At 47.1% G+C, this 22,688-nt stretch overlaps 1 protein-coding gene across 2 annotated transcripts in view; it reads left to right on the forward strand.

Annotated features, from left to right (window-relative positions):
• Nucleotides 1-22,688, forward strand: part of SMYD2 (SET and MYND domain containing 2) — a 50,844-nt gene that overhangs the window by 21,345 nt on the left and 6,811 nt on the right. For both annotated transcript variants that reach the window (XM_053209110.1, XM_027074449.2), the window contains exons 3-8: nt 7,060-7,170; nt 9,619-9,679; nt 10,396-10,520; nt 16,405-16,472; nt 19,053-19,155; nt 22,054-22,164. In XM_053209110.1, the coding sequence (XP_053065085.1) occupies nt 7,060-7,170; nt 9,619-9,679; nt 10,396-10,520; nt 16,405-16,472; nt 19,053-19,155; nt 22,054-22,164 (579 nt within the window). The remainder of the gene's footprint in view (nt 1-7,059; nt 7,171-9,618; nt 9,680-10,395; nt 10,521-16,404; nt 16,473-19,052; nt 19,156-22,053; nt 22,165-22,688) is intronic.

A 22,688-nucleotide genomic window follows, 5' to 3' on the forward strand; every position in this document is an offset into this window, starting at 1 on the left:
TTGGGGTGTTTGAGGCGGCCACTGTGGTTCCCCTTCCCTTCAGGACCTAGTTTCCCAAAGCTGCAGACTCCAAAACCTCATCTGTGAGCACGCGGTGAGGGGTGCTCCCGCTGGGGAGGTCCGCGCATCACCCGGAGGCGCCAGCCTGTGTGTATGAGGATGCCCGCATCTCACCTCGTAACAGGCAGTTTGCCGCCTGTACGTTCTCCTGTGGACAGATTGTCCAGGTGGTCGGACGCTGACGAGACGGCTTGGCTGGCAGGGAAGCCCGGCACGGGGGGTGCCGCTCTGTGATGCAAAGTCGTGTTCAGAGGCCCTCGGGCCAAGACAGCTTGCCGTGTCCAGCCTGGCAGTGTGGAGGCCTCCCTGCTCCTGACCCCGTGCCGGGGCCAGGACTCCGTCAGCCCTGGCGGGAACTTCTGCAGGTCCATTTCTCTGTGCTTCTGCGAAGTATCTGGCGGATCAGGTACCCTCCTAGGCAACACGCGATGCACGCTTCCTGATCCCACTTGTTGCCGGAGGTGACAGGCCGGACTTCATCTGGAAGTTTCACTTTTGTTCCACCTGTCCCCTTTTGCTGAAGGGAGAGGTTAATGGCCGCCAAGGTTTTCCATCCTTCAGCACCGAAGAACTAAATCAGTGCAGGGCAGTGGGTTGTAGTGACATAGAACGGTCCTATGGGTTTAATAAAAGTAAGTGCCTGGAAATACATGGCGGGTCAGGAGCTTCATACAGAAAATCATTAGGGAGGAATCTGGGGCGTTAGCTCCAGATAAAAATGTATTCAGGGTTCCTCCCAGGGGGATGCTGGGTTGGGATCAAAGGGGAGGCTGTGCTGCAGGAGGGAACGTGGCACAGAACAAGGACAGCGATGGTTAAGAGGCAGGTAACTGAGCGATTCTCCACCTAAGAAAGCATCAGCTGCTCCTCTTACCTGGGCCTTCTTTGCAGGCGGACCCTGCCCACCTGGAGTCCCGCACGTGGGCACCAGAGAGCAGAGGGTGGGGCCGGAGTGGAGGTTACCGGGTCTGGGATGGCAGCGGTGACACCCACAGTGGTTGGGTGACCTGCCCAAGGTCACAGTTGGCAGAGCTGGGACTAGACTATGCAGACCGCTGGCAGAGGGCCGTCACCACTTCCCAGCACTGTGCTCAGGAGTCCCGAGGGCCCTTGGGAGAGGGGGCGCTATAGGAACGTGGCAGAGAAATGGCCTTTAGTAGATGTGAGAGGGGGGAGCCCCTCTGGTGGTGTTGTCTCCGCCAAAAGTCTCTCCAAGAGTGCTAAGGCACGCGTTCCTCCCCGTGGCTGCCCCCTTTCCGGGAGCGCAGCGTCTTAGGAGGCCCTGTTCACTATGTGTGTGTCCTCTCTCCGAGCCCTCCTCTCCAACTGCATTGCTTTAGGAGTTTGCTTTATTTTATACAATTTGGTGATATCTTGTCCCATTTACTTTTCTCTTCATTCACTTGACTCGGTGTGATCCTGCCAGAGGAAGGATTTTAATTGATGATGCATGAAAGGATAATGGGAGGAAACATAAAAGAAATAGAAATTCCTTTTTAGTTAGGCTTATTTTGTAACCTGTATGTTTTAATGAACTCTATTTATTTTTATAAATATGCCTGGAAAGCGAAGTATATCATTCCCCTCACTTAGGCTTCTCCATTAAATTGCACCGTGACACGTTCAAGAGAATAGTCTTACAAAGTTATTTTATAGAGGAGCCATAGAGAGTAGAACTTTCTAGGGTATTATTTCTTAACATCAACAAAGAGGAAAGAAACTATTTGTGATTCATAAATGGAGGTGATGGGGTTAGGAGTATGCTTTTGAAAGTAAGAAGGAGCATACCCTGATGGGTGTAAAAAAACATGTTTGAAGAGCACGTGACTCAGGACGAGAGAAAATTTGTGACTTTTGTCATTGACGAGGAAATAGCCCCGGCATAGAAAATGCCTAAGAAATGCCCATCTGACCCTGTTGTCGTTATGGGTGATTTAGCAAATGGGGCCGGAGTCGTAGGTTCAGTCCTGGTGAAATTCACTTTGGTCTCATAGCCCAAACCCAGGAAGCATCTTGAACTTGATCACTCTTTTCTCTAAATGTTTCACATCTGCCGTAAGAAAGAATGCGGATGAATGAACGAGCGCGTCCCACTGCTCTTGTGTCGGACCAGAAAACAAAACACGTGTCCTTGTGATGGCGGTTCAGCAGCCTTCCTGTGAGATGGTCGGTGCGTACCTGATGGCTTTTGCGCTGTTCCTCTGGAAGATAATGGTAGTGGCAGCAGAGATCACGTGATGTTCTCTTACTATTCCACGTTTCAGGAAGTCACACGCATTTGTCCAAGTAGACTATGTCTGTTTTGAAAGCTCCATTACAGCAAGAGAAACACCAGACGCAAGAGTTAGAAAGGGGTCTGCACAATAAAACCCCCCATCTCCTTGTCCGGGAAGACAACGTACCATCTCACTCAGCAAAAAACTGGAGGAAATAGCAATCACTCTTTACTTCCAGCGTTGGAAATGCTGGTGTACCGGGAGACAATTTCACAGCTCTTTATGCATCTTTAGGCATTTTTGTCCATGCACAAAAAGGAAAATCAGGCAGAGCATGATTACGCTGACTGAAAATGACTTAGAAGTTTATAAAGGGTACAGAAATTTCTGTATCTTTTATGTAGATTTAGTTGTTTAATTTTATTCCACAAATACTCTGTGCTCATTTTAGAAAAATTAGAAAGTACAGTCTGAAATGAGAACAAAAGGAGAATCCATAATCTTGTCCTTCCACAGAAAATCACTACTAGCACTTTGGGATGTGTCTTTCTGAGTCCTTCCTGTGTGTTTATTTGTATAATTTTCTGGAAAATAGGATCCAAATTTACATAAAATTGTATAAAGATTACAATCAGGGCAGGAGTATTAGCTTGACTTTTGAACAAAAACATTAGAAAAATTCTGGGGCACCTGGGTGGCTCAGTCGGTTAAGCATCCGACTTTGGCTCAGGTCATGATCTCACAGTTCGTGGGTTTGAGCCCCGCGTCGGGCTCTGTGCTGACAGCTCAGAGCCTGGAGCCTGCTTTGGATTCTGTGTCTCCCTCCCTCTCTCTCTCTGTCTCTCTCTGCCCCTCCCCTGCTCACACTCTGTCTCTGTCTCTGTCTCTCTCTCTCCTCTCTCAAAATAAATAAACATTAAAAAAAACTAAAAAAAAAAAGAAAATAAAAAGTTTTAGAGGGGCTCCTGGGTGGCTCAGTCGGTTAAGTGTTCGACATCAGCTCAGGTCATGATCTTATGGTTCATGGGTTCGAGCTCCACGTCAGGCTCTGTGCTGACAGCTCAGAGCCTGGAGCCTGCTTCAGATTCTGTGTCTTCCTTTCTCCCGGCCCCTCCCCTGCACATGTGCTCTCTCTCTTTCTCTCTCTCCTTCTCTCTCTCTCAAAAATAAATAAACATTAAAAGAATTTTAAAAATGGAAGTCTTAGAAAAACTGACAAAAATGTTTTAAAAATTAGCATAAAGGGTTCTCTGTGTATAAACAAACTGCCAGTACTAGAAAACAAAACTCTTAATTGGTAACATTTATTCCTGTTCATCAGGCTAGCTTAAATTTTTTTCAATTTTGTCCAATCCGATTGTTTACAATTTTTTATAGTCATAACTAGGGCACCCCTGGTGGGTTCTCTATGATGTGTGGACCATCTTTCCAATAGAAGAAGTATGTAAGGATATGCCCAGAACCTGACATTTCGGCCAGATGCTCTCCTCCCTCCCACCTTTTTGTTAAAAAAAAAAAAAAAAAAAAAAAAGAATTACAACTGAGCAGTGCCACTGAGGTACATCTCTGTCTTTCCTCCTTTAATCCACATTTCTCACCACCTTCCAGCAGAGAGTGAAAACTTATTCTGGGAAATTCCGCTTAATGAAACTTAAATGATTCTGCACTTTGCATCTATCTGACTCTCTGATTTGACTGCCATGTGTGGGATTGTCTCACATTACAGGTGCTCTTTATAGGTCTCCTGACATAGTCATGAACTTCTTAAAGTCAAGGACTACGCTTCCCATCCCTGCCTCTAGGGTCAGTGGTAGGACTTACTGAATGAATGAACAAACCAGGGAATGAACAGTTAAGCAGTGCTTTCTGAGAGGGCACTATGTGCCAGGCACTGTTCTGGATGAGCTGTTGGATCCTCACAGGGACCCTTTGTGGTTGCATGAATGCCCGATTATTCCTACATGAAGGTCCGCCATTTCTTGGTCATCTTCAGGCTTCGTATCCGATTGCCACTGTTGGAAGGTGTAAAACCAGAGACTCAGAATCCTGGACCTGCTAAGTAACTTGGGGATTATGTTATTTACAGCCAAGGGTACAGATGCAGAGGGATTAAGAGGTCTGCCTAGTGTCACATAGCTGCAGAACGGGGACAAGAACGCAGGTTTCCTGAGCCCCAGACCAGTGTCTGCTTGACAGCTCTCTGCTCTTCTCCCACAGTGTCCCTTGTAGTCTGGTTCCCTTCCCTGTGGGGACACATTCATATCAGTAAGTGTCATCGCTGTGTGTTATTTATACTAACATTAATTTTATGTTAATTCTATTACTAAGTTAATTCTATTAAGAAACAATAGATAAATCATAGTAAGGAAGGTTCGTATTAAACTTCTCTCTCCCAGGAGTTGTCGTTGTTAAACACTGATACCAAGACCTACAGTTCAGAAAAGCAGCCTCTGGGAGGCCCTGCGGAGTCCTTCTCCTAGAACCCCCAGTTTCGCCCCGGACACTCGCTCACAGATGTTAATTATCCGTCTGTCCCCGGCTGGCGGTCCCTGTTTCCTGCAGCTATCCCAAGGCCTGACGCCCTCTTGTCTTTTCTCTCTTTGCCTCATCACTGTGCTCTCATTTCGGGCTTTGGCTAAAAACAGATCCCCTTCTCCCTTGTGCATATCTTGTCATTTCTTTCTCTCCCTGCTCTTAGTTATATTCGGCACGGCGTTATTCAATCGTGCAGAACATCTTGGCACAGAATTTGAGCCAATGGCCTGTGCCACGTAGCGTATTAAGCCATTAGGTGACATGGTGTTTTTCCTTCTTGGGATGGAGGTGGGGGGCAAAGGGGTAGAGAGACATCTTCATTCATTCAGCAACTTCATTAAGTGCCTTATAAATGCCAGGCCTTGTTCTAGGTTCTGGGGTTATAAATGTGGAAAAAAGCACACCAGATTGAGTTCCTTTATTTTAATGGGGAGAGACAGATACTAACCAAAAAACTTATAAATATGTAGTGTATCAGGTGGTGAGAAGTGCGTAAGAAGCCTGGAGCAAGGAAATGGACAGTGACGGGCATGTGTTCTTTTGATAGGTTATTCATGGCAGGCATCTTGGGAAGGTGACATTTGAGCAGAGATGTGGAAGAGTGAGGCAGGGAGCAAAATGGGTATCTAGGGGGAGAGGGCCGTAGTCAGGGATACAGCAGGTGAGAAAGGTCTTGCGGCAGGAGCATGCATGGTCTGTTTAAGGAGTTGCAGGGGGACTGTGTGGTTGACGTGGAGTGAGGCAAGGAGAACGTTGTAGGAGGCGATGAGGTCAGAGGAGTGGAGCGGGCTCCCGTCATGAGTGGCTCATTGTTATCTTTAAGATTTTGCCTTTGGCTGTGAGATGAGAAGCTGTTTGAAGGTTCTGAGCTGAGACCTGGTGGGATCTGAGTTCTGTGTGCCAGGATGGACCGCCCGGGCTGCTCTGTAGGCATGGCCCACAGGGGCAGGGGCAGAAGCAGGCGTCCGGGTGGGAGGCCTGGGCAGTACTGGTGGTGGGGCAGGGCAGGAAGGCGGGGCCGGGAAGGGCAACCGGGTTCCAGATGGTTCTGAAGGCAGGGAGAACAGATGTGCCAGAGGTGAATGTGGAGTGTGAGGGGGTGAGAACACGGATGTCCCCGGGTTCCAGCCTGAGCATTGGAAAGAACAGACTGGCCGTTTTCTGAGGTGGGGAGGCTGAGGGAAGAAGAGGACACGCCCAATTCTGTGGAGAGAGAGCAAGTCTGAAGACTCCCGTCAATATGCCAAGTGCTCTGACGCTCCGCCCCTCCAGTCATCCTCCCTCCACCCTCCACCCCCAGCCCTCGCCCATTCCTCCCGGTTTCCAGCTCTGCTTCCGCTCTTTCTGCGGTGTCCTCGCCCCCGCTGTCCCTGGCCCCTTCACGCCAGCACTGCTGGTTTTTGTCAGTCAGTGGTGAGCTCCATGACGTCCAGTCAGTTCTCAGTCATTCCACCAGCCTCGTCACCAGTGACCACATCACTAGTCCTCCACCTTCCTCAGACTACTTTCCTCCTTGGCTGCCACGGCACCATGCTGTCCGTCCTCCCTCACCCCGCCTGTCTCCACAGATGGTGTCTTTGCCCTGCCAGTAGTGGCCCAACCTGGGCCATAGGAGTGGCCAGATGGGACCAAAAGGAAAACAGTGTCCCTGTGCTATCAACTGAATGTTTAAGGAGTCTGTATTCCTAAATATTCCCAATAGCTGCCTTTGCCAGACTCTTTGAGGGCCCTTGACAAAGCCTTCATTTGTGTTTTGCTTTTTATCACCTGTACAAGGGGACTAGTTGCTGAGTACTATCAGTTATTTGCCCTGATGTCAAGAGAGAACCATCCAGGACTGTGAGGGAGCAGGGCCACATCAATGGCTAATGCCCCGTCACTCACCACTGTGGTTTGACAACTCCCACAGATAATGGAAAGCTGTAGGAGTTGTTTGGAATAACCAGAGGCTGCAGAAAGACACGAGATGCGTGATGAAAAAACACAAAGCAGATTTTCTCATCCCAGCAGCCTTGGCCAGGCCCAAGTCAAGGTCATACAGCCGTCTCTATCTTAAAGGATGTTTTTATCTCTAGCTTTTATGAGCACCATCATGTTTTCCAAAAGGAAACATATTTCACTTGACCCTAACTAGAGGGACTTACTGCGTCCTCTCTTCTAGAACTTTATTCCTGTGTGTGTGTGTTTGTGTGTGTGTGTGTGTGTGTGTGTGTGTGTGTGTTTAATCCTTTTTTTTTAACCTTCCCAGAAAGAAGATTGGCCCATGCACAAGCTGGAATGTTCTCCCATGGTTGTTTTTGGGGAAAACTGGAATCCCTCAGAGACTGTGAGGCTGACTGCAAGGATTCTGGCCAAACAGGTGAGGAAATGGGCTAATATTCAAGTGCATTTTCTTTTCTTTTTTTCTTAAAGGTCAGAAAGATGAGTGACCTGTGGGTGGTGATCGGCTCTTGTTAAACATTCTTGGACTCTGTTTCCTGCCTTGTCCCTATGGATGGGCGTGGGAACGGCAGTCCCGGCATAAGCTGGTCTGTCCTTTGTCCCCTGCTAATAGGATGTCACTTATCCTAGGCCAGGAGCATAGCCACAGCTGTTAAGTTCTGAACTTTTTATGATAGGTTTACATAGAAAAATATGGCCTTTTAAAGCATGAAGACCCGAGTGAAAACAACTAGAGCATCCCAGGGACCCAGACTGGCCTGAGAAGCTTCGCGATTTTCCCTTTTCTTTCTGACACCTGGAGGGCACCCCACCTCTCCCCGGTGCTGTGCGCTGTCCCTCCCTGCCTCCATACTTGCTTTTGCCCAGACAGGCAAGGAATGGGATAGAGCCACCAGCACGGCCTATGCAAAGGAGAAGGGAAAGAGAAGGAGTGGAAAGAAGTAGAGATCGAGGTAAGGGGAGAGAGGAACAGGGTAAAAGACAGAAGACGAAGCAAAGAAAGAATTGCCCCCAGTGGGAGCAGATGACGGCTGTGAACAGTTTCTAGCACTGATGATGCCAGGACCGGGGTCCTCTGCTGTTCTTCGTCAGTCCTTACTGGTTGTGGGCTGATGACGCCGGATCTCCAAAGGACCAAACCAAAGAAAGGGGGGAAGCACCGTAGGGCATGTCCTTGTGACACCGTGAAGTAGGTCGTGTGGCACTTACAAGGCATAGATCCGTGGAGGCCCTCGCTAATGCTGAGGAAGTTGGTGGCAGGACCTCTGTACTGTAATGTTTTGAAGCTGAAATTTCATCCACCTCTTCTTCATACCTACCTCCCTGCTTCCCTTTAAAACTTTCTATTTTTTACCTAAGCCAAATGTGATTGTAATGACTGGCACATATCTGTCCCCAACCCAAGTTAGGATCCTGGGCGACGTAAACAGAAGTAGAACATTTCCGAACTCTGAGGTCATTGTTCCATTATGTGCAGCTTGGGTCAGGTGCTCGCTGAAATGCCACTTCACCAGCTCATGGGGCAACCAAAGGATTCAAGGGTTGCCTGCAGGGTGAGACCAGAAACTCCAAATGGTTTTCCCTGGAGGATGTTGACTTTTGTGTCCTTATGAACAATTGTCTTTAAACATATGCTGAGTTCGCGGTCAGAAGGAAAGGGTAGGAGGAAATGGGGTGCCTCTGGGAGGTGTCAGGGTGAATAAACCACCACAGTTAGATCTGTAAGTGTCTTGGGAAGATGGGTGACTGGTTTGTTGGTTCTTCCCTCCCCCACCTCCAACTCTACCATGTCGTTTATAGAAATTGTGGTTAAGAATTCAGACGAAGCTGGTGTGCTTTCCTGAAGGAGAAGCCTTCCCAGGCAAATGCCTTGCTAATCTTATAGAAATGTGTCCTGTGAATGGGAGATTTCTGCTCCAAAAAGAACAATTGAAGTGTGCGGGCACCAGGAGGGGCGTCTGAATGCTCTGATGAGTTTATACCAGTTCCATTCAACTTTTATTATAATTACTACTACTACTAATAGTCTATTAAATGAAAAGTTACCTGCCCATCTTTTCATCTCAGTAGGACTGGATGATTAGAAAAACCAGACCATTTGTATTCTAGTAGCTTGCAAAGGATTAGGGGAGACAGGCTACCCAACTACCAAGGGGAAGCTTAACATGTTAACTAGGGAGGTGAGAGCGCCCTGTTAGACCACCTGTATCCCCAAATTGAATAGCCAGATTACAAAGACACGGCCTCAGGCCAGCTCTTGAGCTCCGCTTTTGAACTCTTGTCAACACCAAGTTTATTCATGTTCTCAAAGCCTAGCAGGTTTACTATTGTTAGCTCCTCTTGGGGTGTCTAGAACAAAGCCAGAAACACGTTTAAAGTGAATCTGGGCTCACAGATACCACCAAAAGTGTTCTTTTTGAAACACAGAATTTGAGATCATTTTAGCCTATGCTTAAAGAAAGTGTAAAATGGATGGGGGGTTTGATTTTGTTCCCTTTTAGAAGGAGAAATAATAAATAGGATGGTTTCTCTGTAGACTCAGAGTCCTTTTAAGTCGGGGCCCTAAAAAGGTGATTTCCCGCCACTCTGCTTTCCCGTAACAGGCATTCTTGAGCCTACTGTGTGCATATGGCATTATCGGGGAGTCAGGAATGTGGCAGAAGCTTTAAAAAGTTTTCTGAAGGAGTCTGTCAGGTTTGGGTGTTGGGCAAACACTCTCCAAGCCCGATGACAGGACTCCTTAGAGAGTTTTCTTTGCTTCATTGAGGATCATTGCTCTTCCTTCACGTCGACGTAAAAGCGAAAGCGGTGTTTTTTGCCCCAGCGGTTAAAATCTCCTTCTCTGTGATTTCTTTCCAATTGCTAGAAGATCCACCCAGAGAGAACGCCTTCAGAGAAATTGTTAGCTGTGAAGGAGTTTGAATCACGTAAGTCTGTCTGTGACTTCTGTTGACTGGCTGAAGAGTTATTTTAGCGACACCGTTAAGGGGGACTAAGGATTGAAGAAGGGAAACTGAGGAAAGCTGGTATTCGTCGCGGTGGTGGGGATTTTAATTACTAGTTTTTACTTTGATTTGTGTGCTGTTTTGAAAAATGACTATAACTTTTTTTTTTTTTTCTCAGTTGACATGATTAGTAGGAAATAATTAAGGGGACGTAGGAGCTCGCAGGGTGAATTATCGCGTCCCAAGCGATCTCCTGCTGGCTCTCCTGGCATGCTGAATATTTTTGTATCTTTGCTGAACTGCAGTCCCGTAAACAGCTGATGGCCTGACCGAAAAGCATTAGGCCAGGGCTGTCCAGCTTCTTGACCATGACACAGATTCCAGGGCCAGTGGGGGGAGAGGGGGCTGGGCCACACCGAGGCTGGTTATCCATCCTGGCCACCCATTCCCGACCCTGTTACTAACAGTCAGTTGACATTTCATGTTCTGAGTGACTTCCCCGGTTGTCACAGGAAGAGAAGGAAGAAACGGCATGCTTTTCTTTGCCTAGAGTTTATCATTTAGACCAAGTAGTGGGGAAGAAGATTTTCTAGGGGCTCTGCATTTTTTTTTTTTTTCCCTGCCATTTATAGTAAGGAAAGGATGTAGCTAGAAATCCAGACTTCCTCCCTGGTGAATAATGGTTTGCTTACCCACAGATCTGGATAAACTAGACAATGAGAAGAAGGACTTGATTCAGAGTGATGTTGCTGCCCTTCATCACTTCTACTCCAAGCACCTCGAATTTCCCGACAGTGATAGCCTGGTGGTCCTCTTTGCCCAGGTAAGAATGCCAGCATCAAGTGACGCTTACTCTAGCCATTCCCTCCCTGCCCAGTCCTTCTCCCCAGCACACACTGGGGAAAGATAAACTGAAACAGACTGACGGCTTCTATGAGGACAAGGCTGTTGACCTGTTGGACCCTGTTCTGCAGAGCCCTGCTCAGTGACCTTGAGCAGACCTTGGCCTGGCCCTCCTCGATGGTGGTACATAGGAGAGTTGCCCTACCTCTGCCTCTTGCTAGAGAGAGAGCTGATGAAAGCAGAGGGGTTGCAGTGCCCCAGTACTGTGGCCTACTTGGAAGCTCCTTGAAAGGAGAGGACCATTTTTTTAAACAAGTATTTTAATGTTTGTTTATTTTGAAGGAGAGAGTGACACAGTGTGAGCGGGGAAGGGGTAGAGAGACAGGGAGACACAGAATCCGAAGCAGGCTCCAGGCTCTGAGCTGTCAGCACAGAGGCCGATGCGGGGCTCGAGCTCACAAATGGTGAGATCATGACTTGAGCCGAAGTCCGACGCTTAACTGACTGAGCCATCCAGGCGCCCCTGAAAGGAAAAGACCATTTGAGATTCCCACATTAAATCTGACTTTTCTTCTCTTAAACCTTCCATTCTGACAGCAGTGTTTTTTACTGCTACCAACACTATGTTGATAAAGCACAGGCAATCCAGACATCCTCAAGAAGGAGGCCCTCTCAAGATGGCCCTAGGGAGGGGGCACCTGGGTGGCTCGGTGGGTTAAGCATATGACTTCAGCTCAGGTCATGATCTCACAGTTCGTGAGTTCAAGCCCCGCATTGGGCTCATGCTGACGGCTCAGAGGCTGGAGCCTGCTTTGGATTCTGTGTCTCCCTCTCTCTCTGCCCCTCCCCAACTCACACTCTGTCTCTCTCTCTCAAAAAATAAATAAACATTAAAAAAAAAAAAAAAAAAAAGATGGCCCTAGGGAGGACAGTCACTATGGAGAGGAGTCCGAGTGAGTCTAGGTACAGGAAGTCTTTACTGATGATGGTGGCTAAGAAACCTTCAGAGAAGTCTAGGTTTCCCCACATTGGATCTCATTAAAAAATTAGAGAGACTTCTAGACAAGTGCAACTTGGAAGTGGCTGAGGCACTGGAAGCCAGCCATGTGGAAAGGCTAAGACGCGGGCATGGTAGGAACAGGTGAAGAAAGCACAGTGATCACTCTTCAGCCAATGCACTCTGGCTGCATAGATCCTCCTCTTGTGGCCAAGGTGGTTCTTTCTGGCACGACTTGTTGGATCAGGTTTCACTCCCTTATATACCCTGCATCTTCCCCTACAAACCGAACGTGTAGTTGGTAAGTGACCTTCCCAGAGGGAGAAATACCAAAAGACTGATCTGTGGGTGGAAATAGCTACATTCTCCTACCAGAACCTTCAGTCTCTAGCTCCACAAAAGACCTTGTCTTCAAACAGAAGCAGCATCACCAAATGTACCCTTTGACCAAGTAATTCCATTTCTAAGAATCTGTCCTAAGGAAGGAATCAGAGATTATGGATAGTGATCGACATGCAAATTGTCTATTGTGGGGCTCTTTTTAAAATTGAAAAAGAAAAGAGAAAAAAAGGAAAAGAAAAACAAAAAGGAAGTATTACAAGTGGCCAGCAGTATAGGAATTTGGTAAATAAATTATGGCATAGCTTTATGATGGCCTTTATAACTTTTATTTCAACAAATGTCTAAAGATTAGGAAAATGTTGACACAGCGGTAAGTGTGAAAGCAGGATGAAAATTGTGTATAATATGAAAATATGCATATGCTAAAAAAAGGTAAAGTAGAAGTTCACAGTTATCTCCTGAATCGCAGAAAATTTTTGTTTTTTTTATTGGTTAATTTTCTGAATTTTGTTTACAATGAGTGTGTATAACTTAAGAAAATACTAAAAAGAAGAAACTGATTAAAAAGCATCCATAATTCTTCCATCTCAAAAATTACATATATAGAGAATGAAATGAGTCTTTATCACTTTTCCAACCCACTTTAACCCCCATGAGAATTACTGCTACCAGTTGAATGAATTCCTTGATGGACATTATGCTATATAGATATGTTTCTATTTTGTGACTGTCATCATCAAAAATAAACATGCTGTTCTTTGTAAAAGAAAAAATGGATTCCAGTTATGAGTGCTAAAGTAGATTTTCCTGATTTTCATATTATCCTGGATTTACAACACACTTTCCTACGTGTCCTAAGACAGTGGATTTGCATGATGATGGGAAGCTGAGGAATTGACTAATTTTCCATTTTTTTATTTTTTTATTTATTTAAAAAAAATTTTTTTTAACGTTTATTTATTTTTGAGACAGAGAGAGACAGAGCATGAACGGGGGAGGGGCAGAGAGAGAGGGAGGCAGAATCGGAAGCAGGCTCCAGGCTCCGAGCCATCAGCCCAGAGCCTGACACGGGGCTCGAACTCACCGACCGCGAGATCGTGACCTGAGCCGAAGTCGGAGGCTTAACCGACTGAGCCACCCAGGCGCCCCTCCATTTTTTTAAAAGAAACTAGATACATGACTTTTTTCTGGACATGGAGAAGGCATGGTTATATGAAAGCATAGGAAAAATGAAATGAATATAGTGTGTACCTTCACTTCCAGCTGTGAGAAAAAAGATCACTTTTCCTCTAACACAGTAATACACGCTGATAGGACTTCTCAGTGTTGGTGTAGTAGATATGGGACCATGTTTTCAGAACTAGAAACCAAGGCACTTGATCTCACAAGCAGGAGTATATTTGTGGTGAAATGACTCAGGATCTCTGAAATTTGGACTGACTCAGAAAATCCAGGAGATACCAATATATATATCTGTATCTGTACACACACACACACACACACACACACACACACACACGTACATATATTCACATACACATATATAACAGAGATAATAATTCCTTTTTAGATTTTATATTTATCAAATCATAATATCTGTTCTCAGGTTGTATGTGCATGCATACACACACATTTTTTCGTGTATAAATTTGGAAAGGGACATTTAGTATCCCCAAAGAAAACTCTAAAGCAAAACTGAAAAGTGCTGGTCCAGCCCGTTGCCACCCTCTGGCCCCATCTCTCAGCCTCAGGCTGTGTGTGCTCTGTTCCACCCTCTGAGCCCTCTCCTCTCTCTGCTTTGTGGGGGGTGTTGTAGGTTAGCCTGTGGCCCAGCAGCAGCTGGCAGCAGGAGATGACTGTGCTCCTCCGACAGCACGGAGGTGCATTTTAATCACTGGGAACATATGCATGGTTGGGAAATGTATTTTTGGTGTGCAGCCTACATCTAGTCTAAATGCTAATTATGAGAATAGCTTTAGCAAAGTACTTACGCCTGATTTGACTTGAAAAAAAGGACAATGGCCCATGCATCTTTCTTAACATGCAAGTTCACTTTTCTTCTCCAGGGATATTTCAGAAGGGAGGGAAAGCTGGCAGGGAAATTGCTATGCAGTCTGGCTTACACACCATCATCGCCTCCCAGGAAGGGACAGTGATGACACTGTGCTTACAGGCGCCTTTGCCCACAAAGAGACACGCTCACTCTTGCACAGTGAGAGGAGGAGGATGGGGCGGGGGGGGGGGGGGGGGGCGGGACGTAGAATCCAGCGACGCAGAACATTCAAGCCTGAAGGAATTTGGAGTCACAGACTGATCCAGTTGAGCTCCATGCAGAGGAAGAGATTAAGAGGCAAAGGAGCGAGTCTCCTGCCCCTTGGAGTCAGTGAGGAGCTGTCTGTCCCTCCATCCATTTTGAAAAATTGCTGCTCAGTTCTTATTCTGTCATTCTGCAGACACTGCTGAGGCCTATTAGCATCCAGTCTGAGATCGTAGATCGTTCAGGACCTACTATGGTGCAGGATACATAGTTCGTGCCCCAATACATTTTGTTGAATGAATGAAAATCCCAGTTTACTCTTACCTGATGTTGGTTGTCGGCCATTGGTAATTGATTCATGTCCTGATAACAGAATAGGCTGGGAGTACTTGAAGTTGGCACCAAAAATACTATGTTATGTCTTCTACATAAAAATGCCCAACACCCCAGGTCTTCAAAGGCTGTGCATTGTTCTCCTAACCTGCAGTGATCTCTTTTTATGTTGAAAATTGTAAATACTGTTTGTGAATATGTTGAACTTACTGTAAAACCTGCAAGTCAAACCCGTCATAGCCTTTACTTCTCTGTGTGCTGAGATTTCCAAGCCTTGACGTTGGCCCTTTAATTTTAAGTAAAATTGCCATGTTAATATTCATAGGTGAGAACAATTTTAGAAGAAAATGGTATAGTGTAAAACTCTTTCGTGTTTCCGAAAACTTTGCTGTCTGAATGTCTGGTTTGAACTGACTCCTGTCCTGTTCTGCCACTCACTACATACATGGCCCTGAACAAGTTCTTAATCATTGTCCTCTCCCTGAGCCTCAGTGGCCACATCTATGAAATGGGTTACGTCAGAGTAGTATTGCAGATTTATGAGAGGGTAAATCTGCAGCACCTAGCACAGGGCCTGGCCCAGAGTAAGTGCCCAGGGGATGCTAGTTTTAAAAAGCCCATCCACTGGCCTGAAACACGCCCGTGCATTGTCTCTGGTATGGAAGAGCATGGTTCTAGCCCATGGGGTGGAAATCGTGCAGCATGTGGTGTCTCACAGCCTTCAGGGCAGCTGGGGAGGGGCAGGGGTCTCAACCTTTGCCACTCGCTTTGGGCAAGTCACTGCTCCTCTCTGACTTCAGCTTCATCATTTGAAAAGTCAAAAGACGGAGTCCCCGTCCACCCCTGAAATTGTAGATACAAATGAAAAACATTCGCTGAATTGTCTCCCAGTAGACTGGGTGTGCCTCGAGGGCACAGATGGTGGCCCGTTCACTCTTCTGTGCATAGTGCCCAGCATATGTTCTCAGTGAAAGTCGGCGGGAAGAATGAATTTACGGAACAACACAAACTCGGGGATGTACATTCCCCGTATTTAGCCTTCTAGCTCTAGGTTGGACTTCCAGAATGGTGAGAGTTGCTCTTGGTATTTTTTCAATGTAACATTTCTTTTTAAGGGTTGAGAAAGTTGCCAGTGGTTGATCTGGGCTGAGATGTGAAAGGAAGGTCTCTGTTCCTTAACCTCAGGCCCTCGGCCCCTCTGCCTCTCGAAGGCATGGACAGCAGTTAGATTACCTATGGAAGGGCTTTCATTTTTGCCACCTCACTTTATGGGATAGGTACTGATCAAGTGACTTCTTTTTTTTTTAATGTTTCATTTATTGATGTATAGCTGACATACACTGTTACATTAGCTTCAGGTGTACAACATTCACATACATTTCGTTCACATACACAGACGTTCGTATACATTGAGAAACGGTCCCTGCTGTAAGTCTGGTTACCATCTGTCACCTTACAAAGTTAATACAATATTATTGACTGTATTCCCTGTGCTGTACGTTACATCCCCGTGACTTCTTTTTTAACGGGAGGAAATCAAGGACAGAGGGACTCCGTGATGACCTCGAGATCGCATAGCCGATCTGTGGCATAATTGGGATTAGACTCCAGGTATCCTAAGTCCCATGCAAATATGCAAACCTCGGTCCTTGGACATCTTGTAGTGTCCTTGGGCTACTGTGCATAGCAGGGGTAGGTCGGCTACACTAAGGGCACTACATTCCTAACAATTCTGCTTTTATTTGTTTACACATGAGATTGATGGGTCAGTTTTGTTTGACCAAAGAAAGATACCGTGCCAAAAGAAAGGTTTTTACATCACTAAACTGGAACATCATCCCAGTTAGTTTGTAAAAGGTCACAATTAAAGAAATGATTTCTACCCGAAGAGAAGCTTTCGCTCATCTGTTTCTCTCTCCTCTTTTCTCACTGTAGGTTAACTGTAACGGCTTCACAATTGAAGATGAAGAGCTTTCTCATTTGGGATCAGCAATTTTTCCCGAGTAAGCTGAGTTTGACTTCACTTCCTTTTACTTATTTAACACTAATTAGATTTTTTTTTTTTGATTTTTTAAAATAACCTACCTAACTGCATGTGGCAGGCATGAAACTCCAAGTGAATTAAGACACCTTTTTAATTCTACTAGGTTTCAAAATATTTCCCATACATTTAGGGAGCCAAAGGTAGTAGTTAAGAGAACAGTTGCTTGTTAAGTCCTGCTAAGTGGGGAGCTGTTATTAAAGAATCCTCTCTAGTGTGCTTAGAAGGAACAGCCTGTGCCCTGCTGAGAAATTTGCCTTTTGCATATCTTTGGTTCTGGAAATCTTTGGGTCTCCCACGCTCAAAGTGAAACACTAATTGCCAACCAAGCATTGCCATAGGCTAACGCGGAGACCATATCCATCTGTTCCTTCTGAAAAATACTCGTATAGAAACAGCACGGTTTGGGAAGGAGACTGTGCTGAAGTAGTGAACTTGGAAAATTTCAAGGAACGATACGATTCTTCTTTACTTCAGGGATACTCAAGTAATTCAAGAAAGGCTGGCCAGTTGACTGTTGGAGATCTTTGTAGCTCTGACTGTAATGGATTGCTAAAAACGGCTTTGCCCCTTGCCTCTGATGGAGTGGGTATTTTCAGAATGCTTCAGTTCCCTGAAATCAAGTCCTCCCCTCACAGATGGAGCAAAGGAGCCTTTCCTGCATCCCCCTGAGTTAATCCACCCTGTGGGTTGGTGATGTTGCTTAATATATACTAGAGGCTCCTTTGGCTTTGGGTTGCCGAAGGTAAAGGAGGCACCCACACACTTAAGCACGGAGGACATGTGAGCTCCTGATGGGTCGGTCTGTTGCTGCCCGCATCTGCACGTCCGATGGGTCTGAAGGATAGAGAAGCATCTCTGTACAGGCCCACATCTCCTGAGCCACTGCCATCGGCTTTCCTGACTGGCGAAACAGAAGGTTGATTCACACAATAGTGTCCCTGTGGCCAAAATGGTGTCATCTGCCATTTGAATTCTGATAGTGAGGAAACAAGGGTTTGGGGGAAAAGCTCTTTTGGACTTTTGCTCTTGGGAAAGGGAAGGAGGAAAAGAGAAAGGCCGTTAGATCCTCTTTAGGAGGCTCTTACAGACAACTTCAGACATGGAAGAAGCTCTGGAATGTCTCTCCTCTCAGTGTTTTCAAGACTAAGAGCAAGGTTAAGGGTGGTATTTGAGGGTTTGCCCTTCGCAGTGATCATCGCAAGAGAATGATGCCACCGAGAGCATGAATGTTTCAGGTTCTTTGCCTTAGTGAATTTCCCTCACCTTTATTAAAAAGATGTCCAGGAGTCTGGCTTGAAATGAACGAATAGTTCTACAAAAGGTTCTAGAAAGCTGCTTTTCCTCTAATAACAGCGTTCAGCACATTTGTTTATCAGATTTCCCAGGGCCTGATCGCCTGCCCACCACTTGTCAGCAAGCTCGGTGGGCTGTCATGCGTGGCAGGGGTGACCCTTGCTAAGGACAAGACGAGTTATCACCGGCCCAAGGCCAGCCACACACCCCATCACTCAGGCCTCTGGCAGCTGGCGGGTGGGAGAGGGCCACTCCCTCTTGAGTACAGCAAACCTGGGGCAGCTCACCCGTCAGGCTTCCCGGCTCTTTGCCCATTTGGCCCCAGGGCAAATAGGAGAGGGGTTTTGGTTGCCGAGGGTTCAGGCAAGTGACACTGGCCATCAGAGCAAAGATACATATGGATGTGAGTGCCCATATGAGCCCCAGTTTCCAGGCAGTTTTAATTGGGGGAAAAAATCCCTTTGGGCTGAAATCGTATCGCCATTGTGATTTCAAAGGCAGCATTTTCAGAGATCAAGCACTTTTTCCCTGTAGTTTAGAAATTTCTGTTCTCAGAACTTTGACCTTGATATAATCAGAAAGCTCAAAGCCCCTCGCATAGGCGAATCTCTCTGTCCTCTCCGTCCCCTGAAAAGCAGACAGTAAGCAGCAGGAACAGTAATGTCCCAATTTTCCAGATGAGGAAATTGAGGTGCAGAGAGAGACACAGATAGGCTTCTGAGGGCCCCTCTGGGGACCACAGGCCCTCCCCAAGGAAGCCGAAGTCTCCCACAGGGGCAGCCTCTCCGCATCTGAAGAAAACCCGTTAGAAATAATCCACTAATAGAAAAAGCTGCTTGGAGACAGCAACCCGTTTGTCCTGTGCCGTGTCCTCTGGAGCAGCTTGCTGCGGGGGCTGGGTTTGGAGTCCTTCCTCCAACAGGAAGGAATGTTCCTGGGAGTTGTTGTCGCTGCTGTTTTTATTGTTACGTGTTTTTTATTTTTGGCCGAGATACCGCTGTTTGGAATTGTGAATTTCGCTTCTCGATACTGTTAAAGATGTTAGGTCCGATTATAAATAACACGCAGAAAAACAACCTCTTAGAATATGGTAGCCAACTGTTAGGTTGTTTTGTGGTTTTGTTTTTGTTTTTAAACATCCTACCAAGATCCAGTTCCTGCAACTTCATAAGTAAATAGCCAGGGATTTACCTGAACAGTCTGCCTGCCTTCTTGAGAAAATTGGGTTTTCTCTTCTGATTGACAGCGTTGCACTGATGAATCATAGTTGCTGCCCCAATGTCATTGTGACCTACAAGGGGACGCTAGCAGAAGTGAGAGCTGTACAGGAAATCAACCCGGGAGAGGAGGTGAGTGCGTGGCCCCTGGCGGCTGTGGCCTAGTGCTTCTGACGGCTGTGTTAAAAGGCGGCGTGGAAAAATCAGTGTGGCCTCCGTGGACGAGAGTGGCTGTGAATGACTCTGGCAGTCACAGTGTGTCCGCCCTTAGGCCCTCCAGGGTTAGTGATCAGATCTGCGACCTATGGCTTAGACTCCCACACTTTTGCCTTCCAGTTTGGTGCTCACCATTTCCATATGTGGCTAAGAAAAAAACAGGAAAGAATAAATTTGAGCTAAATTCCTTACAGAGATTTGTAGAGCTATACAGAGAAAGGAGACTACCCAAATGACCAAAATGAAACCTCTTGAGAGTTTCTATATTTCTTTCTTTTTTAAAAAATTGTTATTTATTCAGAGAGAGAGAGAGAGAGCAAGAAAGCATGAACTGGGGAGGGGCAGAGAGAGGGAGAGAGAGAATCCCAGATGGGTTCTGCACGGTCAGCACAGAGCCCGACATGGGGCTCGAACCCACAAACTGAGATCATAACCTGAGCTGAAATCAAGAGTCAGACGCTTAACCGACTAAGCCCCAGGCACCTTGAGAGTCTCTGTATTTCTGTTGCCAAATAATTGAGCTTGAGCTTTTTTTTAATTATTTTATTGTTTTATTATTTTATTGTTTTATTATTTTATTATTTTATTGTTTTATTTATTTTTGAGAGAGAGAGAGAGAGAGACAGAGCACGAGTGGGGGAGGAGCAGAGAGAGAGGGAGACACAGAATTGGAAACAGGCTCCAGGCTCCGAGCTGTCAGCACAGAGCCTGACGCGGGGCTCCAACTCACAAACTGTGAGATCATGACCTCAACCGACTGAGCCACCCAGGCGCCCCGAGCTTTTTCTTTTCTGATTAGTGAACTTCCTCCCCCAAAAGGTCAACACTCTTGTTATCTAAAGAGAGAAAAAGCAACTGACCAGTAGCTGACAAGTTAAAGCTCCAAGTGACACACATCAGCATTTCACAACCCATCAATGCCACATCTCAACTCCAGAGAGACCGTTTTTGAGGACTGCTGTTCAGGTGGTGGCTTGTACATACTCACAGGGCAAGTAGAGGCTGGCTGTGACCGAGAGGTACCCTCCTTGTCTCAGGGACGTGGAGAAACCCAGGTGTTCGGTCACCTGTGCAGCGATTCCCTCCCCTTTCCCACACGCTGCCTCCACGACTACCTTCTAAGACGCGTCATCTCCAGAAAGCTCAAAAAGGCTGCGTGGCAAATTGCTACATGAATGCTTTGTGCTCTTAAATGAATAATAAAATCTCTAGCAAGGACATGTGGATTTGTAATGACACCCTTCAGAGTCAGGTTCAGTTCGGTGTTCTCCACTGCCATTTCAAGGTGCCTATCTGGGTATTTTAAAGTTTGAAGACCGTGATCTGTGTGCCAAATGCTCGAGGCCTTGGCTTCTCTGGAAGTTGTTAACCAGCCCACAGCCATACTAGGAGCTGAAGTCCAGGGCACAGGTTAGACTTCCTGTCGTCTGCCTCATTCATCAGGACGAGGGGACCCTGTTTTGGGCTGGGGCACCTTGGGTACCAGATGTCTGGCGACTGCCGTTATGCCTCTTCTGTTAAAATAGACCCATCTCAGCCGGCCGGAGAGTGAGTCATCAGGCTCCAGTGCTCCCACAGGCTGGCTGGAGACTGAGCGGTTTGTCACCTAGAAGGGCTCTGTCTGGGCCAGAGCGGCGACACTGAGCGGCCTCTGTCGCCACCTTCTGGGCCCTGGTGTCTGTTGCGTCTTGTGTCCATCAGTCATTTCAAAGAACTGAGGCAGCTCTGGCTACGCGAGGCCGGGCAGGGCTGGCTCCTGTTGTTGGTTTGCCCTCACGCTCCGACAGATCTGAGATGCAGTGACCCCGCTTTGGGGAAGTCACTGCCTTGGGGGAGACCTGCCCTTCAAAGAGGGTGTCAGATGAGCTGCAGGGTCTCCGGTGCCGCCCTTGGGGTCTGGGAGAGCTTGGCTTGGCCGTGCCTGCAAGCACCTAGCCCCGCGCGAGTGCCCCCTGCCTGCCTGCCAGTGCCCGAGGTTACTGGCACGCGGACGGCTTTGTGACATCCATCTGTTCAGTCAGACATTTGCCTGATGGTGTGGGATGCGCAGCGAGCGCTGTCCCAGTGAGTAGATAATGGCCAGTTAAATGCCCGTCTCCTCCATATGCTCCAAGCCCCGGTTATAGACCCCGTTTGAAAAAAGCAAGGACGGGAGAACCCAGTGAGCCCAGAGGCAAGACTTTTCCAAGTTCTCTGGCCCAGCTGGGTCAGGCAGCGGCATGCTGGCGTCCTGGAAGCTGTGTCCTCCCTGTGCTGACTTGTCCCGCCCGCCGGGCCCAGCTTCTTGTCCCGTTGCCAGCTGATGGAAGGGAAACCTATCAGTGTGTATGTGTCCATGCTTCCCCCTCACCCAGTGATGCATCTGGGCCGGCCCAAGCTGTGCAAGACAAGAGGATAAATAAAGGCCAGGCAGAGAGAGGCCAGGCCCAATCTCAAGGATGATAGAGTCTTTGCCCAGTGGGGCCTTGGCTTCTACACGTGTGACGGCATCATGTGCTTGCTGGGACAAGTCCACAGCTTGCTGTCTTCGGGGAGGCCGGGGTGGGGAGGCTTTCAACCCTCCAGTTTACTGTTTGGTGGGCTTCTGGATTCTCTGGAAGGTGGGAAGAGAGGCCCTTTCTCTCCATCACAAGGAGGTGGACAACACTGGGGGACTGCTGACATTAAAGAATTCAGTGAGCTAAAGGGAAGAACATACCCCAAACTGTGGCTTCCTCAGTGCTCATCCCTGTAAGTGTTTGCAGAGCCACAGAAAGGATAAGGAGTAAGTTTACCTGTAGCAGCTGGTGTTTTCCACCTTTCGGACCCCCTCAGGTTTTCACCAGCTACATCGACCTCCTGTACCCAACCGAAGACAGGAATGACCGGTTAAGAGATTCCTACTTCTTCACCTGCCAGTGCCAGGAGTGCACCACCAAAGACAAGGTAGGCCGATGGGGTCAAGGTGCTGACCGTAGCCTGCGTCTCAGGCCCTCGCTGCCAGTCGGGTATCCTGCCTGACTTGGGGTGTCTCCTCCTGCAGTATTTTTCACATGTCTTGCCAAGGTGGCTAGAAGGAAGCTAGTTACACCAGGCCTCTGTTTAAAGCCGATCCTCACAGCTGATTGAAACATTTCCATTTCACTGTGCACATAAGAGAAGGATTTGCCAAACGGCTATTTCTTGGAAAGAACTGGCTGCTTAAAAGAGAGGGAAGGGGAAAAGCACACGAGAGGCTTCCCAACCTCTTCACGAGAATAAGGAACATTTTCCCTGGCATTGCCAATGTCATTTTGCCCATGCCACCCTCCTTATTCTCTTGATTCATAGATGTGTGGACACACATATGTGCCCATAGCAAACACACTCTAAGTGTGCTGCCTGGATAAGGACTGTCTAGAAAATTCACACACACACACATATATATATATATATACACACACACACACACACATATATATATATTATAT

This window comes from Acinonyx jubatus, chromosome E4 (genome assembly GCF_027475565.1).
Source record: "Acinonyx jubatus isolate Ajub_Pintada_27869175 chromosome E4, VMU_Ajub_asm_v1.0, whole genome shotgun sequence".
In the NCBI taxonomy this organism is placed as follows: Eukaryota; Metazoa; Chordata; class Mammalia; order Carnivora; family Felidae; genus Acinonyx; species Acinonyx jubatus.